Source organism: Schistocerca americana, chromosome 1, assembly GCF_021461395.2.
Source record: "Schistocerca americana isolate TAMUIC-IGC-003095 chromosome 1, iqSchAmer2.1, whole genome shotgun sequence".
NCBI classification, from domain to species: domain Eukaryota; kingdom Metazoa; phylum Arthropoda; class Insecta; order Orthoptera; family Acrididae; genus Schistocerca; species Schistocerca americana.
In genome coordinates, this window is record NC_060119.1 from 637,671,939 (window position 1) to 637,692,390 (window position 20,452).

Below are 20,452 nucleotides of genomic sequence, written 5' to 3' on the forward strand. Positions count from 1 at the left end.
TATGAAAATATGCAGTCTACGTGTTGTCTCACATCAAAGTTATTTCCAAAACATGTTGAATTTTTATAAGTTTTCATTTCCTAAAGTGCAGGGAAGTTCTATGCCAGTGTATAAAACCTTTACCATTTAAAGGATTGATAAGTTTTATAGCTCTGAGGAAAAGCATATTGTCACATAACATGGAAAAAATGTACTTTCCTCCAGGAAAATGTGCATATTTTTAACTAGGAAATCCAGGAATTTTTTCTTGTCCACTTATGTACCATTTGAGAGTACATTCATATTTTGTTCACATGGAATTTTTTCTGTGGGGCAGATTGAAACCAATCGTGGGCCGGATGCAGCCTGCAGGCCACCAGTTGCCAACCCATAATTTGAACTGTAACTGCACTGGGGGAAAAAAAAATGTTGTTGAAAGAATGAAATGTTTATCACAAATAATGAAGTAGGTAAGGAAAAAAAAAATCATTTAACAACCCTATTTGGTACTGTTTGTAAGAACAATAGCAACAAGCCAAAACTACAGGAGATACTGAAACAAGAGCAATTATAGTTTGTGGCAACTGATACAATACTTATCAATCCAGTCACAAATTGCGCTTGATCTCTCATATGATCATACTTTTGATAGTAAGTGCGGGTGTGATTATGAACCAAATGCTTTTCAGAAGTCAAGATGTATTGCTTGTACTGAACCTTGACTGGATCCATGGCTTTCAGGATGTCATGTGAGAAAAGTACAATTGAGTTTCGTATGATTTATGTGTACTGAATCCATGCTGGTAGGCATGGAGGAGGTCATTCTGTTTGAAATAGTCATTACATTTGAGCTCTGTTTTAAGGCTACACAGCAAATCGGTGTCAAAGATATTGGATGGCAGTTTTGTGGATCACTGCCACCCTACTTGTAGATCAATATGACCTTTGATTTTTTTCAAACCACTGTTGTTGTTGTTGTTGTGGTCTTCAGTCCTGAGACTGGTTTGATGCAGCTCTCCATGCTACTCTATCCTGTGCAAGCTACTTCATCTCCCAGTACCTACTGCAACCTACATCCTTCTGAATCTGCTTAGTGTATTCATCTCTTGGTCTCCCTCTACGATTTTTACCCTCCACGCTGCCCTCCAATGCTAAATTTGTGATCCCTTGATGCCTCAAAACATGTCCTACTAACCGATTCCTTCTTCTAGTGAAGTTGTGCCACAAACTTCTCTTCTCCCCAATCCTATTCAATACCTCCTCATTAGTTACGTGAACTACCCACCTTATCTTCAGCATTCTTCTGTAGCACCACATTTCGAAAGCTTCTATTCTCTTCTTGTCCAAACTAGTTATCGTCCATGTTTCACTTCCATACATGGCTACACTCCATACAAATACTTTCAGAAACGACTTCCTGACACTTAAATCTATACTCGATGTTAACAAATTTCTCTTTCTCAGAAACGATTTCCTTGCCATTGCCAGTCTACATTTTTATCCTCTCTACTTCGACAATCATCAGTTATTTTACTCCCTAAATAGCAAAACTCCTTTACTACTTTAAGTGTCTCATTTCCTAATCTAATCCCCTCAGCATCACCCGATTTAATTTGACTACATTCCATTATCCTCGTTTTGCTTTTGTTGATGTTCATCTTATATCCTCCTTTCAAGACACTGTCCATTCCGTTCAACTGCTCTTCCAAGTCCTTTGCTGTCTCTGACAGAATTACAATGTCATCGGCGAACCTCAAAGTTTTTACTTCTTCTCCATGAATTTTAATACCTACTCCGAATTTTTCTTTTGTTTCCTTTACTGCTTGCTCAATATACAGATTGAATAACATCGGGGAGAGGCTACAACCCTGTCTCACTCCTTTCCCAACCGCTGCTTCCCTTTCATGCCCCTCGACTCTTATAACTGCCATCTGGTTTCTGTACAAATTGTAAATAGCCTTTCACTCCCTGTATTTTACCCCTGCCACCTTCAGAATTTGAAAGAGAGTATTCCAGTTAACGTTGTCAAAAAGCTTTCTCTAAGTCTACAAATGCTAGAAACGTAGGTTTGCCTTTTCTTAATCTTTCTTCTAAGATAAGTCGTAAGGTTAGTATTGCCTCACGTGTTCCAACATTTCTATGGAATCCAAACTGATCTTCCCCGAGGTCCGCTTCTACCTGTTTTTCCATTCGTCTGTAAAGAATTCGCGTTAGTATTTTGCAGCTGTGACTTATTAAACTGATAGTTCGGTAATTTTCACATCTGTCAACACCTGCTTTCTTTGGGATTGGAATTATTATGTTCTTCTTGAAGTCTGTGGGTATTTCGCCTGTCTCATACATTTTGCTCACCAGATGGTAGAGTTTTGTCATGACTGGCTCTCCCAAGGCCATCAGCAGTTCTAATGGAATGTTGTCTACTCCCGGGGCCTTGTTTCGACTCAGGTCTTTCAGTGCTCTGTCAAACTCTTCACGCAGTATCTTATCTCCCATTTCGTCTTCATCTACATCCTCTTCCATTTCCATAATATTGTCCTCAAGTACATCGCCCTTGTATAAACCCTCTATATACTCCTTCCACCTTTCTGCCTTCCCTTCTTTGCTTAGAACTGGGTTGCCATCTGAGCTCTTGATATTCATACAAGTGGTTCTCTTCTCTCCAAAGGTCTCTTTAATTTTCCTGTAGGCAGTATCTATCTTACCCCTAGTGAGATAAGCCTCTACATCCTTACATTTGTCCTCTAGCCATCCCTGCTTAGCCATTTTGCACTTCCTGTCGATCTCATTTTTGAGACGTTTGTACTCCTTTTTGCCTGCTTCATTTACTGCATTTTTATATTTTCTCCTTTCATCAATTAAATTCAATATTTCTTCTGTTACCCAAGGATTTCTATTAGCCCTTGTCTTTTTACCTACTTGATCCTCTGCTGCCTTCACTACTTCATCCCTCAGAGCTACCCATTCTTCTTCTACTGTATTTCTTTCCCCCATTCCTGTCAATTGTTCCCTTATGCTCTCCCTGAAACTCTCTACAAAATCTGGTTCTTTCAGTTTATCCAGGTCCCATCTCCTTAAATTCCCTCCTTTTTGCAGTTTCTTCAGTTTCAAGCTGCAGTTCATAACCAATAGATTGTGGTCAGAATCCACATCTGCCCTAGGAAATGTCTCACAATTTAAAACCTGGTTCCTAAATCTCTGTCTTACCATTATATAATCTATCTGATACCTTTTAGTATCTCCAGGATTCTTCCAGGTGTACAACCTTCTTTTATGATTCTTGAACCAAGTGTTAGCTATGATTAAGTTATGCTCTGTGCAAGATACTACAAGGCGGCTTCCTCTTTCATTCCTTCCCCCCAATCCATATTCACCCACTATGTTTCCTTCTCTCCCTTTTCCTACTGACGAATTCCAGTCACCCATGACTATTAAATTTTCGTCTCCCTTCACTACCTGAATAATTTCTTTGATCTCGTCATACATTTCATCTATTTCATCATCATCTGCAGAGCTAGTTGGCATATAAACTTGTACTACTGTAGTAGGCATGGGCTTTGTGTCTATCTTGGCCACAATAATGCGTTCACTATGCTGTTTGTAGTAGCTAACCCGCACTCCTATTTTTTTATTCATCATTAAACCTACTCCTGCATTACCCCTATTTGATTTTGTATTTATAACCCTGTAATCACCTGACCAAAAGTCTTGTTCCTCCTGCCACCAAACTTCACTAATTCCCACTATATCTGACTTTAACCTATCCATTTCCCTTTTTAAATTTTCTAACCTACCTGCCCAATTAAGGGATCTGACATTCCATGCTCCGATCTGTCGAACGCCAGTTTTCTTTCTCCTGATAACGACGTCCTCCTGAGTAGTCCCTGCCCGGCGATCCGTAGGGGGGACTATTTTACCTCCGGAATAATTTGCCCAAGAGGACGCCATCATCATTTAATCATACAGTAGAGCTGCCTATCCTCGGGAAAAATTACGGCTGTAGTTTCCCCTTGCTTTCAGCCGTTCGCAGTACCAGCACAGCAAGGCTGTTTTGGTTAATGTTACAAGGCCAGATCAGTCAATCATCCAGACTGTTGACCCTGCAACTACTGAAAAGGCTGCTGCCCCTCTTCAGGAACCACATGTTTGTCTGGCCTCTCAACAGATACCCCTCAGTGGTTAGCACACTGGACTCGCATTCGGGAGGACGACGGTTCAATCCCGTCTCCGGCCATCCTAATTTAGGTTTTCCGTGATTTCCCTAAATCGTTTCAGGCAAATGCCGGGATGGTTCCTTTGAAAGGGCACGGCCGATTTCCTTCCCAATCCTTCCCTAACCCGAGCTTGCGCTCCGTCTCTAATGACCTCGTTGTCGACGGGACGTTAAACACTAATCACCACCACCAGATACCCCTCCGTTGTGGTTGCACCTACGGTACGGCCATCTGTATCGCTGAGGCACGCAAGCCTCCCCACCAACGGCAAGGTCCATGGTTCATGGGGGGTTCAAACCACTAGAGGGGTCTATATGGTATGTTATTGTTTAAGGAGTGTTATCTCATCCCTGAATTCGATGTAGAATCTGATAGGAACTTTGTTTGGTATTAACAATTTCAATGTTTCTCAACACCGTGAACATATCTATTTCGCTCATCTTTGCAGTGAGTAAGAATTACATTTGGGCGTTACTCATGGATTTCCTTTCTAATGGAATGTTTGAAAATGGAGTTCAGCATTACTACTTTTGTTTTGCTGATCTCAATTTCAGTTCCAGTCTCATCCATGAGTGTCTGAACTCTTTAACTGTGATACCATTATACCATTAACAACCATTACATATGCCCAGAGAGAGAGAGAGAGAGAGAGAGAGAGAGAGAGAGAGAGAGAGAGAGAGAGAGATAGTGTGTGTGTCTTTATGTAGTTCGTTAAACATACAAATCTTTCTACGTGTTTTGGTTACCCTTTGTTCTTTGGTAATCATTGTTGCTACAACTGTCTAATGGTCACTGATACTAGCTTCACTGTGGACATCCTCAAAGAGATCAGGTCTGTTTGTTGTCATTAGATCAAGTACATTTCCCTCAAGAATGGGCCTTCAATCTGCCTGTCACACGTGGTTTTCAGAGAAGACATTTAGTAATGTTTCACAGGATGTCTTATTATGACCATCATTTACAGAACTGTAATTATCCCAATTGAGTATTGCTAGATTGAAGTCTGCTCTGATAATGATGGTGTGAGTGAGAAATATATGTACTAGTGAATTGATGTTTTCTCTTAAAGCTTTTGTTGCATCTGAGGGTCTGTGAACAACTGCACAATACATTATGAAATCATCCCTCCAGAAACTGCAGAAACAGTAGACTAACTGGAATGAGGTCATAGTTGTTATCTTTTGATTTATAACACAAATGTTGTTCATTCATATGTATTTTTGCCCTTGGATGACATTCTGGATGCCTGATGTGTGGTTGGAAATTATTGTCTGAGACTATAAACAACATAAAGATGAATATTTAACCATCTGAGCATCTCTGCAGTTAACACAGACTTGTTAGTGAATGAACTGGCTTAATGTTATTTGTCAGAATTTCATTCTCTATTGAGCAGACACTGCCTCCAAATTTCATAAGCAAAGATGGTCTATCTGTTGCAGACTATCTGTCAACAAATCTCGGGTTTTCGGTGACTTTATTGGCTGTGCAGATTGCATGACTATAATTACATACTTAATGACAGATGCAGCAATCACGTCTGAACAGTGAAAATACCATTTGTACTTTGTCACTAACTGTGTAATTATTGGACATATTGTGTTGTTTTCATGGCATCAGTTTAAACATGCTGTTCAACAACTACGTGTCATGATTGTACTGCATTGGCCTTACCTATAATGACTATAAATCTCTTAAATTTGGTGTATTACGATTATTGGCCTTATTTATAATGACTATAGATCTCTCTTAATTTGATGTATTGTGATTTAAAAACTATTTTTGGTTTTCATCAGTGATGCAAAGTTTTAATCTGTTTCTTGGTATTTACTCGGATCTATTTTTGGCAGAATGCTATGTCTGTAAAATAACTTTTATAAAAGTCACTCACAATCAGTTAAAATACCTGTAGTAACAGACATATAGTAGTGACACATCAGGCTTTTTCAATGATGCTGTGGAATACACAGTTCTTGGGTATACTCCCAGATCAGGTATTGTAAATCCCACAATATTACATCAAGGAAACCGCTCCTCTTTGGGTGATTACTGCTGGTGGCTACTGACAAGTAGCAACACAAAGTTGTTTTGAATCTGAAAATTTATTTGCTCCCAAAATTAGTTTTCACTTTTAAATCAGCCATTTATTTTAATTAAATGCAGACTCTTTTAAAATTATTATTTTTCCGTCTCAGTTGCATTGACAATTTGGGTTGGTGATTAATAGTTAGAAATGTTTTATGGTCTTGCTGTTAGTCCAAATTGTCATTACAAGTGAGATGGAAAAACTAATAATAAGATCGAATACAGTTGCTGATCATTTTGTCAGCACAACATTGTAATTCTACAAATTTTATTGTTCATCATATTTTAATTGATTTTGAATGGCTTTTATAAAATCATGCTATATAGGCATTAAAAAAATATCGAAAATACGGTCTCAGTGAATATAATAAATAATTTTAATTCATGACATAGCAGCTTTAACAGATAAATGAAGAAAATGTGGCACAATTGTGCCATCTAGTTATTATTTAACAGCCTGCTTAAATTGGTGCTGTAAACACAACTACAGCATTTACTCATTGAGGATTTGATACAGCAAAGCTGGTGACAACTTACAGTCTAAGTTGGAGGATTCAAGTGTATTTAGTGACTTTGATGTTGGGTAAGTTGGGATAAGTTTGTAGTTTGCGCCATCCCCCCGCCCCCCTCCCAAAAAAAAGAAAGGATTATGTTTTTGAAAATATCAGAAGAGGGCTGTAAAAAATGGAAACAGGTACATAAAGGTTAAAGTTTTGCTGGCCATAAACTTACTGGATAAGGCCTTATTTGGTCGATCACAGGGGTATTGTTCGTAAAGATGAATCATATAGATTGCAGTGCCAGTGGTTTGAGTATGATAATTCTATGCGAAACTGTAGTTGTAACAACATACTCAAGTGCTGTCCACTTACACGACATCTCCTCGAGATATTGCTGTTTTTAAAACTTTTCTCCTTATCTAAAGGAACTGTTTTAAAACGAGATGTCTCTTTTCCCGTTTTTTTCTATTTTTCTCTTGAATTCTTCTTTGAAGGCATGTATGCCCTTTGTCTAATAATTAAATCTAGAGGATGAATTCCGACAGTGGTGAGCAGGGCATCAGTTTGAATGGTTCTGAATGCGTAAAAACAAGATACTAATATACTGCCTTGCACTCACATCAGACTACAAGGGCCCTTATGCTTACTAGCTGTGTATGTATCATGAATTTCTATTTCTGGGTGAGATGAATGCCAAGATACCTTGCATCAGTTTTATACCTTGTTGGACTTCATAATCTCCCAGTAAGTTGTAGAAAATGTAAGGAGAAGGAAAGTTTTCTACATGCTCATTTGGTTCCTGTGAATGTGCACAGCTTGTATTAATATGTGATAAAAACAACCGCAGAAGAGTTACAGTTTACAAAATCCTTAACAAGCTGGGTCAGTGTGAGTGAATAAACTTGATCTACATCTACATCTACATCTAAATGACTACTCTGCAATTCACATTTAAGAGCTTGGCAGAGGGTTCATCGAACCACAATCATACTATCTCTCTACCATTCCAGTCCCGAACAGCGCGCGGGAAAACAAACACCTAAACCTTTCTGTTCGAGCTCTGATTTCTCATATTTTAGTTTGATGATCATTCCTACCTATGTAGGTTGGGCTCAACAAAATTTTTTCGCATTCGGGAGAGAAAGTTGGCGACTGAAATTTCGTAAATAGATCTCGCCGCGACGAAAAACGTCTTTGCCTTAATGACTTCCATCCCAACTCATCATAGCTGCCACACTCTCTCCCCTATTATGTGATAATACAAAACGAGCTGCCCTTTTTTGCACTCTTTCGATGTCCTCCGTCAATCCCACCTGGTAAGGATCCCACACCGCGCAGCAATATTCTAACAGAGGACGAACGAGTGTAGTGTAAGCTGTCTCTTTAGTGGACTTGCTGCATCTTCTAAGTGTCCTGCCAGTGAAACGCAACCTTTGGCTCGCATTCACCACAATATTATCTATGTGGTCTTTCCAACTGAAGTTGTTCGTAATTTTAACACCCAGGTACTTGGTTGAATTGACAGCCTTGAGTATTGTACTATTTATCGAGTAATCGAATTCCAACGGATTTCTTTTGGAACTCATGTGAATCATCTCACACTTTCCGTTATTTAGCGTCAACTGCCACCTGCCACACCATACAGCAATCTTTTCTAAATCACTTTGCAACTGATACTGGTCTTCGAGTGACCTTACTAGACAGTAAATTACAGCATCATCTGCAAATAACCTAAGAGAACTGCTCAGATTGTCACCGAGGTCATTTATATTGATCAGGAACAGCAGAGGTCCCAGGACGCTTCCCAGGGGAACACCTGATATCACTTCAGTTTTACTCGATGATTTGCCATCTATTACTACGAACTGCGACCTTCCTGACAGGAAATCACGAATCCAGTTGCACAACTGAGACGATACCCCATAGGCCCGCAGCTTGATTAGAAGTCACTTGTGAGGAACGGTGTCAAAAGCATTCCGAAAATCCAGAAATACAAAATCAACCTGAGACCCCCTGATGATAGCGGCCATTACTTCGTGCAAATAAAGAGCTAGCTGCGTTGCACAAGAACGATGTTTACTGAAACCATGCTGATTACGTATCAGTAGATCGTTCCCTTCGAGGTGATTCATAATGTTTGAATACAGTATATGCTCCAAAACCCAACTGCAAACCGACGTCAATGATATAGGTCTGTAGTTCGATGGATTACTCCTACTACCCTTCTTAAACACTGGTGCGACCTGCGCAATTTTCCAATCTGTAGGTACAGATCTATCGGTGAGCGAGCGGTTGTATATGATTGCTAAGTAGGGAGCTATTGTATCAGCGTAATCTGAAAGGAACCTAATCGGTATACAATCTGGACCTGAAGACTTGCCCGTATCAAGCGATTTGAGTTGCTTCGCAACCCCTAAGGTATCTACTTCTAAGAAACTCATGCTAGCAGCTGTTCGTGTTTCAAATTCTGGAATATTCCATTCGTCTTCCCTGGTGAAGGAATTTCGGAAAACTGCGTTCAATAACTCCGCTTTAGTGGCACAGTTGTCAGTAACAGTACCATCGGCACTGCGCAGCGATGGTATTGACTGCGTCTTGCCGCTTGTGTACTTTACATATGACCAGAATTTCTTCGGATTTTCTACCAAATTTCGAGATAATGTTTCATTGTGGAACCTATTATAGGCATCGCGCATTGAAGTTCGTGCCAAATTTCGCGCGTCTGTAAATTTTAGCCAATCTTCGGGATTTCGCGTTCTTCTGAACGTTGCATGCTTTTTCCGTTGCCTCTGCAACAGCGTTCGGACCTGTTTTGTGTACCATGGGGGACCAGTTCCATCTCTTACCGATTTATGAGGTATGAATCTCTCAATTGCTGTTGCTACTATATTTTTGAATTTGAGCCACATTTCGTCTACATTTGCATAGTCAGTTCGGAAGGAATGGAGATTGTCTCTGAGGAAGGCTTCTAGTGACACTTTATCCGCTTTTTTAAATAAAATTATTTTGCGTTTGTTTCTGGTGGATTTGGAAGAAACGGCATTGAGCCTAGCTACAACGACCTTGGGATCACTAATCCCTGTATCAGTCATGATGCTCTCTATTAGCTCTGGATTGTTTGTGGCTAAGAGGTCAAATGTGTTTTCGCAACCATTTACAATTCGCGTGGGTTCGTGGACTAACTGCTCGAAATAATTTTTGGAGAAAGCATTTAGGACAATCTCGGAAGATGTTTTCTGCCTACCACCGGTTTTGAATAAGTATTTTTGTCAACATATCGAGGGAAGGTTGAAGTCCCCACCAACTATAACCGTATGAGTGGGGTATTTATTTGTTACGAGACTTAGATTTTCTGTGAACTGTTCAGCAGCTATATCATCAGAGTCTGGGGGTCGGTAGAAGGAGCCAATTATTAACTTAGTTCGGCTGTTAAGTATAACCTCCACCCACGGAGTATCTACTTCGACTTCACTACAAGATAAACCACTACTGACAGACACAAACACTCCACCACCAATTCTGCCTAATCTGTCTTTCCTGAAAACCGTCTGAGACTTCGTACAAATTTCTGCAGAACTTATTTCAGGCTTTAGCCAGCTTTCTGTACCTACAACGATTTCAGCTTCTGTGCTTTCTATTAGCGCTTGTAGCTCAGGGACTTTCCCAGCACAACTACAACAATTTATAACTACAATTCCAACTGTTCCTTGATCCAAGCATGTCCTGTATTTGCCATGCACCCTTTGAGATTGCAGCCCACCCCGTACTTTCCCGAGGCCTTCTAACCTAAAAAACCGCCCAGTCCATGCCACACAGCCTCTGCTACCCGTGTAGCCGCCAGCTGAGTGTAGTGAACTCCTGACCTATTCAGCGGAACCCGAAACCCCACCACCCTATGGTGCAAGTCAAGGAATCTGCAGCCAACATGGTCGCAAAACTGTCTGAACCTCTGATTCATGGCAGAAAGTCCATAAGTCCCTGCAAAGTAATTATCAGTGCATCAATAAATAGTCCATATAGCAATGCATTGTCTGATACAGTAGCAGGCAGCTTCGTTCCAACAGTGTGTTGCCAGGATGATTTTTTTATAGTCTTCATTTAGCAAATGATATGACTGTGGAGCTCCTGCCTGCTGCTTATGAAAGTAGTTTGGCATTTAGGTGGTAGGATATGGTGATTTGCATGAAACACCATCTATCCTGAACTGCTGGGCCCTACAACCTCTTTGACTCGATAACATTGATATCTTCTGTGATGAAATCGGGGTCGTTATCTGGGTAAGATACAAGACACTCCTACCCCAACAGAGTCAGTCGGTATGGCTGAAAATATTGAGAATATAGATGAAGATAATAATATCGAATCAGGGGGAGGCATCTACATGTCTGGTGGTGTTGAAGAGGTTGGTGGTGCCTTGCCCTTCTCCACTTCCAAAGGCGACAAGATGTCAAAGGCATCAAATGCCTGCATTGTATAAGGAGGATGGATGTTCTAACAATTCACACTAAAAATTTCTTAATTATCCCATGATCAAAGTACATTTGCTTTAGTGAAAGATATTGTCTTTATTTTGGATCCAGACTTCCTTGCGCATTTTTCATACAGTTCATCCAGAAGACCTGATTGGTATTTGCATTAGTGTTATCCTTTACAAGGCAGTTAACGAGAAGAATTTTCTCTTTCCTCAGATATATCTGTATCATCTGCTGTTTCATGTACATTTGATCACTGATCATGTTTTTCAAATGATGTTATGTTATAGAATACACAAAGTGATTTGAACACCACAGTGATTTGCTAGACATTGTTCATTGGAGGTTTTATGCCATTACCTTCTTCAAATCTTTGAACTGACTTACACAGCCAATTGTAAAGGGTCCTACATTTTAACATGGGCTCCAAATCACTGTGCAACTATGTGTTTTTCACATTAACCAAATCAGATTTTAAAAACATAAATAAAATAGAAAATGATTCTGAAAACAATAAGAATAATAATGAACACAAAACAACGAATGTATATAACAGCTCTTAATGACAGGCGAGAAAGAGTAAGCCGTCTGCCATGGTGTATTAGTATAAAACAAATTAGCATTTTCCTGTAGTAAGTTGAGAAACCAAAATCTTACATGGCTATCTTTTGCACTTCTGTATCTGCACCAATGAGCTTCAATTGTAATAATACGAGGGTTATTCCAAAAGTAAGGTCCGGTTATAAAAAAAAAATCAAAACTAAAATGTTTTTTCAAAACAATTGTTTTATTTACATTCCTTACATCTTTATCTATTTTTCTACATAACTTCCATACTTATTTAAACATTTGTCACATCGTTCAACAAGCTTTTGAATGCCCATGTTATAGAAATCGGCCGCCTGTGACGATAACCAGTCCTTAACTGCTTCTTTCACTTCATCATCTGTGTCGAAGCGCTTGCCGCCGAGAAACTCCTTTAAGTAACGGAACAGGTGGAAATCACTTGGCGCCAGGTCCGGACTGTAAGGAGGATGGTCCATCTGTTCCCATCCAAATTTCTTGATCAGAGCTTGCGTTTCATTTGCAGTGTGGGGTCTGGCATTGTCATGCAACAACAAGATTCCAGACGACAAAAGACCACGTCGCTTATTCTGGATTGCACGTCGAAGTTTAGTCAGGGTAGCGCAGTAGGCGGCTTTATTAATTGTTGTTCCTCTCTCCATAAAGTCGACTAACAATACTCCACGTCTATCCCAGAACACAGTCGCCATAACCTTACGTGTTGAGATTGTCTGCTTTGCCTTGACCTTGACTGGCGATGACGTGTGACGCCATTGCATTGACTGACGTTTAGACTCTGGAGTGATGTGAGAAACCCATGTCTCATCCCCTGTGACAACATTGTCTAAAAGACTGTCACCTTCCTTATGATATCGCTCCAAAAAATCAAGAGCAAAAGCCATTCTTTTCATTCGTTGGGGCTCAGTAAGCAGCCTGGGAACCCAACGGGCACACAATTTGTGAAACTTCAAATGTTCAGACACAATTCTGTACAAAGTTGTTCTACTCACATTCGGAAAATGCATGTCTACGTCTGTAATAGTGAATCGGCGATCTTCACGAATTTTTTTGTCAACCGCATTGACCAAATCGTCTGAAATCACTGATGGTCGGCCACACCGTGGTTCATCGTGCACATTATCCCGTCCTTCATTAAAAGCTCGCACCCACTTGCGCACTTTACTGTCGCTCATTATGTTAGGATCGTACACTTCAGTAATCTGCCGATGGATTTCCGCCGCTGAATTGTTTCTTGCAGACAAAAACCGTATCACTGCCCTTACTTCACAATCGGTGGGCTGATCAATTGTCTTAAACATTGTAAAGTGACACTGTGAACTACACTCAGCAACAGTAACAAAGCGAATGGCGGCGTTTGACGCGCAAGGCTTGCCGGGAGTCGGCGCGCATGCGTGTTTTGTCATTGGCGCCAAATTTCAATAGTTACGGCGAATCGGACCTTACTTTTGGAATAACCCTCGTAGAAGGAAGCTGTCCTATTCCATTCATTGCAGTGAATTACATCCCTATAACACAATGAAATGGATTTTGCTCTACAGGGAATAGAAGGAGTTAGCTATGAGAAAAAAATGTAGTTTTTCAACTCTTGTAAAAACTTATTGAAGCCTTCATTTGGATAATACTCTACAGATGTATGGCCACATGGAGAAGCAGATTCCTTTAAACTTTCATCAATGATGTATGAATTCTCATTGGCACTGAACCATAGAAAACAAAGAACTTCATTACATCATGATATTTTAGTTTATCAGTTTGAATCAAACATACACAGCATGACTCCTTTTGAAAAATAGCTGTGTAAACCATACTGTTTCACAAAGTATGTTTTATGAACAAATTTAATAGACAGACTATAGAAAATTCTGCTTCCAGAATCAGTAATTTCTTCACCTCACAAAAGAGAGCAAAGAGTTGAATTCTGGGATTAAGTTGGAAAAGTCGTCCAGGAGCCTAGTGGATACACAGCAGGACTGTCCTGCCACACATTTTTTGGTATAATTGCTAGAAATACAAGACATTCTCAAAGAATGGGAACATGTTCATCAGTAAAAGATTCTATGCATGAAGGGTTCATTGCACATTAGGAACATTGACAACTGCAGTTATCTGAATGGTCTAAAAGAAAATAGTTCACAACATATGTATGTTGTTGTTGTTGTTGTTGTTGTTGTTGTCTTCAGTCCTGAGACTGGTTTGATGCAGCTCTCCATGCTACTCTATCCTGTGCAAGCTTCTTCATCTCCCAGTACCTACTGCAACCTACATCCTTCTGAATCTGCTTAGTGTATTCGTTTATTGGTCTCCCTCTACGATTTTTACCCTCCACAATGCCCTCCAATACTAAACTGGTGATCCCTTGATGCCTCAGAACATGTCCTACCAACCAATCCCTTCTTCTAGTCAAGTTGTGCCACAAACTTCTCTTCTCCCCAATCCTATTCAACACTTCCTCATTAGTTATGTGATCTACCCATCTAACCTTCAGCATTCTTCTGTAGCATCACATTTCAAAAGATTCTATTCTCTTCTTGTCCAAAATATTTATCATCCATGTTTCACTTCCATACATGGCTACACTCCATACAAATACTTTCAGAAACGACTTCCTGACACTTAAATCTATACTCGATGTTAACAAATTTCTCTTCTTCAGAAACGCTTTCCTTGCCATTGCCTGTCTACATTTTATATCCTCTCTACTTCGACCATCATCAGTTATTTTGCTCCCCAAATAGCAAAACTCCTTTACTCCTTTAAGTGTCTCATTTCCTAATCTAATTCCCTCAGCACATCACCTGACTTAATTCGACTATATTCCATTATCCTCGTTTTGCTTTTGTTGATATTCATCTTGTATCCTCCTTTCAAGACACTGTCCATTCCGTTCAACTGCTCTTCCAAGTCCTTTGCTGTCTCTGACAGAATTACAATGTCATCGGTGAACCTCAAAGTTTTTATTTCTTCTCCATGGATTTTAATACCTACTCCGAATTTTTCTTTTGTTTCCTGTACAAATTGTAAATAGCTTTTCGCTCCCTGTATTTGACCCCTGCCACCTTCAGAATTTGAAAGAGAGTATTCCAGTCAACATTGTCAAAAGCTTTCTCTAAGTCTACAAGTGCTAGAAACGTAGTTTTGCCTTTCCTTAATCTAGCTTCTAAGATAAATCGTAGGGTCAGTATTGCCTCACGTGTTCCGATATTTCTACGGAATGCAAACTGATCTTTCCCGAGGTCGGCTTCTACCAGTTTTTTCATTCGTCTGTAAAGAATTCGCGTTAGTGTTTTGCAGCTGTGACTTATTAAACTGAGAGTTCGGTGATTTTCGCATCTGTCAACACCTGCTTTCTTTGGAATTATTATATTCTTCTTGAAGTCTGAGGGTATTTTGCCTGTCTCATACATCTTGCTCACCAGATGGTAGTTTTGTCAGGACTGGCTCTCCCAAGGCTGTCAGTAGCTCTAATGGAATGTTGTCTACTCCTGGGGCTTTGTTTCGACTCAGGTCTTTCAGTGCTCTGTCGAACTCTTCACGCAGTATATTATCTCCCATTTCATCTTCATCTACGTCCTTTTCCATTTCCAAAATATTGCCCTCAAGTGCATCGCCCTTGTGTAGACCCTCTATATACTCCTTCCACCTTTCTGCTTTCCCTTCTTTTCTTAGAACAGGGTTTCCATCTGAGCTCTTGATATTCATACAAGTGCCTCTCTTTTCTCCAAAGGTCTCTTTAATTTTCCTGTAGGCAGTATCTATCTGACCCCTAGTGAGATATGCCTCTACATCCTTACATTTGTCCTCTAGCCATCCCTGGTAACCATTTTGCACTTCCTGTCAATCTCATTTTTGAGACGTTTGTATTCCTTTTTGCTTGCTTCATTTACTGCATTTTTATATTTTCTCCTTTCATCAATTAAATTCAATATTTCTTCTGTTACCCAAGGATTTCTACTAGCCCTCATCTTTTTATCTACTTGATCCTCTGCTGCCTTCACTATTTCATTCCTCAAAGCTACCCATTCTTCTTCTACTGTATTTCTTTCCCCCATTTCTGTCAATTGTTCCCTTATGCTCTCCCTGAAACTCTCTACAACCTCTGGTTCTTTCAGTTTATCCAGGTCCCATCTCCTTAAATTCCCACATTTTTGTATGTAGTGGGATGTATTATTCAGATTTTTGAGGAAAGTAAAATAAGAGGAAATGTGATGGAGCGGAAGGACAAGAGTGTTATCTCCCAAATGTCATATTGAGAGGAAAATTGTTAAATCCTATTAGTATGTTTCTGAGCTCTCATTTTTGTATGCAAACCACTTTGCCAGCACTAGTTATGGACAGATAATATAACAAAATCGTTAACGTTACTTTCTTTAGGCCTTCAATAACAAGAATAATTTAATGGAAATTTAATTTTTAATATATATATATATATATATATATATATATATATATATATATATATATATATGGGTTGAAGCCACAGCTCCTTCTATCAAAAAAGATTTATTGCTTCATTTGACTCAACTACCTTGATAACTATGTTGTAACATTAAGCCGATAGTGTAGTGATGGCATAGTGTGGGAGGGGATATGACATCTACATCTACATGGAAACTTTGCAATTCGTACTTATATGCCTGGCAGAGGGTTTGTTGAACCATTTTCACACTATTTCTCTACCATTCCATTCTTAAACAGCAAATGGTAAAAACTAACACTTGAATCTTTCTATGCAGGCTTTGATTTCTCTTATTTTATTACGATGTTTGTTTTTCCTTAAGTAGGTTGGCATCAACAAGATGTTTTTGCATTCAGAAGAGGAAGTTGGTGATTGAAAGTTCATGAAAAGATCTCACTGCAACGAAAAATGCATTTGTTCCGATGAGAAACAATGGAAAATCCTGGATGGAATGTAACTATATTATGAAAAGGAAAGTTGCTACTCACCATATAGTGGAGATGCTGAGGCGCAGATAGGCACAACAAGAAGATTGTTCCCAATAAAGCTTTCGGCCTGTAAGGCCTTCAGTGTGGCTACAGTTGCCTTAGATGCAGTCATGTGTGTGTGTGTGTGTGTGGGTGTGTGTGTGTGGTCTATTTTTGATGAAGGCTTTACAGACTGAAAGCTTTATTTGGAACAGTCTTTTTTGTTGTGCCTATCTGTGACTCAGTATCTCCTGTATATGGTGAGTAACAACTTTCCTTTTCGTAATCTTGTTCTGATGTAAGTTGTTCAGAATTGTAATCCTTAGGTGTTTAGTTGAATTGACAGCCTTTAGATGTGTATGATGTACCCTGTAACCAAAATTTAATGGACTCCTTTTAGTACTCATGTGGAAGACCTCACAATTTCCATTATTTTAGTCAGTTATCACACTTCGCATATGTATCATTTTGTAAACTGTTTTGATCAGCTGAAGACTTCTTTATAGTAAATGACAGAACACATCTGCAAACAGTATAAGAGGGTTGCTCAGATTGACTCCTAAATCATTTATATAAATCATGAACAGGAGAGAGCCTATAACACTTACTTGCGGAATGCCGGATAAACTTCTTTTTTTCTCTATGACCTTCGGTCAGTTACTGCGATCTGTGACCTTTTTGACAGGAAGTCACAAATGCAGTTGCATGACTGAGACAGTACTCCATAGGAACACAATTTAATTAGAAGCCGCCGGTGAAGAATGGTATCAAAAGCCCTCTGGAAATCTAGAAAAATGGAATCAAGTTGAGATTCCTTCCAGAAATAAAGAGCTAGTTGTGTTGCACATGAATGATGTTTTTGGAATTAGGAATTCATGCTGGCTGTGTCAATAGATTTCTTTCTTTGAGATAATTCATAACATTCAAACACAGTATATATATTCCAAAATCTTACTGCAATACTTATTATACGTGGTATTTTTACATTTGATTACTAGAGATAAATTATTTGAAGTCACATATAAAAGTTGACCGAGTACTTCATTTAATTTTTTCAGTAGTTCAGTTGTAAGTAACACTTTCATCCTTCCAGTTGATATGTAACATTATGGGTTGGAATGTTACAATTTATGGTCTCACATCCTGAATCTCCATTAAATCAGTTGTTGGGTGCCACATAAATCACTGAATCACAGCAATGAAATTTGCTTGTCACTTTTTACATTTCCTTTGTTGACTTTGTCATTGTTTCACAATGAAAAATTAGTTTGTTTTTAGCATATTGTGACTAAATAATTTAATAGATTATATTTTGAGCACTAAACAAAGGGTAATTTTGAGCATTAAAGAAATAAAATACCAGTTGGTGCACCAACAGACTGCAAGATCTTGAAATGTAAAACATTTAATGAGACAGAGAGATAGGTAATATTTGATGACATCTGTTACAGTTAGTCAATCATTAAAAATTGTTTGGTGGTTGTGTGTTTTAAGACTTATGGTTCTTTATTTTCAGCACAATGCAGATAGCTTTTGATGGATTGTTTCCTCGTGATAATCCAAAAAACACGAGGTTTGCAATAAATTTCTTCACCTCGATTGGTTTGGGTGGCCTAACGTAAGTGTACCATTTAATTATTTTACTCAGTCTCTGATGTGTGGGCTGTGGGATTACAGTTTTTCTTCTTCCTGCAGAGATGAGCTGCGGGAACATCTAAAATCTCAACCAAAAGTTTCCATGCTACCTGCTTTGATGAAGGCACTCAGTTCCTCTGATAGCAGTTCAAGCACATCAGATTCCTCAGAAAGCAGTTCGTCCAATACATCGTCAGGTAAACAATACTCAATGATTATGTAGCAGACAGTATTCAAACTATAAAGGAAATTTACCATTTTAAAATTAATATATATATTATGATCCATGAAACCTTACTAGGTCCTTTATAAATATGTATTGTGTTTTTCATACATAAACTCATATATAATGACTGCCCTACATCAAGGTTACAAAAATTTTTGAATTCTGTAAGTTCTCTGTTAGGCCCTAAATACTCATGGTATTTATGATGTTATTGAGAGATAACATCGTTACATTCAGAGAGATGATAATCATAGAAAATTATTGCAAAATGCTAGATAATTTACTACTTCACATAAAGATTAGGGGCTGACTCAGTTCAAGCAAGTGCAATGATACACAAGAACAGCCAAATATATTTTAATTATTTTCATTGCACAATCTGTGGTAAATGTCAGCTCTGCAGTGAAATACCTACATTTTCACATCTGTAGTAATTTAAATTGTAATTGTAATGATACTTAAAAATAACACCCAACAAAAAGATAGTAAGCACCTAAAGGCAGTTGTAAGCGTGTGAAAATGGTAACAAAAAAGGTAGGTTGTCAAACCCTGAATTTCACCAGGACACTTGAGCCAATTTTGTGAATATACACGTGTATGTTCTATAAAGTGCTGATGATGAGACGTTTTGTGCACACATACATGTATGAGTATGCTTTAATGGCTTTGAGTGTCCTCCAAATGGAGGAATCCTCCTTTGCTGTCACTCAGTAAAGCTAGCTAAGTTCACATTGTGTGTGCAGCCATTAGCTTTGTGCAAGGAAAGGAGAACTTTGGATGTGTAGTATCATTATTTGCTTCTTCTTAGATTTTTTCCCTCAGTGTTCGTTTCTTGGTTGAATAAGGGCCAAATATAAATACTATGAAGAAAGATGTAGTGTGATGCTTGATTACTTTTATTATGAAATAAAACATTTTAATCAAGAATAAAGAATAATTTTATTGCTGAATAATTCATAATGTTAGATAAAGTTAAAAAAAGAAACCAAACTCTCCTCTCACCCATAAAAGACTTTAAACCTGTTTTCCTGGAATATATTACAAAAAGCCAAGGAAGTAACTATAGCACTTTAAAGGCTATGTAAATTTAGTATGACTCATTTGTGAACATTCATCAAATTGCAGGCTCCAGAGTTATGCTTTAGCCTATAGCCACATTTTCTTTGCACAGTTGCTTGGGAAGTGAGCATTACAACTATGTGCCAGGGGATGGCCTGAGAATGGTACTGTGTACTGAAACTGGTAGGCAGTAGACAAAATAAATCAAAAAGGAATTGCAACTATAGACTAAAACAATAATTATTTCTAAAGTATATAGGTTGCTGCATTGGAACGGTTATGTAACTCTCGTGCAAAGTTGACGTTTTCGTATCTCTCATCTTACCCATTCTTTTGTATGATTTTAAGGTTAGAAACCACATCCAACTGAATTAATAACACATAACATGGAGGTTCAAAGAAGAGCTATGTAATTCATCTTAGATTTTAAATAATTTTGGAATAAAGGTAACAACTAAGCAATTAACAGAGAGGTGTTAAATTGTTGATACACATGTTTATGTGTGCGGTGAGGCCGGAGGTGGTGTGTGTGTGTGTGTGTGTGTGTGTGTGTGTGTGTGGGTGTGGGTGTGGGTGTGGGTGTGTGTGTGTGTGTGTGTGTGTGCGTGCGTGCGTGCGCGCGCCTTTCAATGACTCGAACTATTTGATGAGTTGTTACCTTCACTCCTCATTGTTTACAGTCCATCAGGACTTTCCATAGTCTGTTCATCATGGATTTTTCTAGTTGTGTGAGTCACATCTGTACACAACAATTAATGGATGCCAGCCTAGGCCCTA

The 20,452-nt window shown here is 38.8% G+C and overlaps 1 protein-coding gene across 1 annotated transcript in view; it reads left to right on the forward strand.

Moving 5' to 3' along the window:
- LOC124607557 (pre-mRNA-splicing factor CWC22 homolog) overlaps positions 1 to 20,452 on the forward strand; it is a 130,353-nt gene that overhangs the window by 91,314 nt on the left and 18,587 nt on the right. The window contains exons 8-9 of the mRNA XM_047139914.1: positions 18,272 to 18,373; positions 18,451 to 18,587. Of these exons, the coding sequence (XP_046995870.1) occupies positions 18,272 to 18,373; positions 18,451 to 18,587 (239 nt within the window). The remainder of the gene's footprint in view (positions 1 to 18,271; positions 18,374 to 18,450; positions 18,588 to 20,452) is intronic.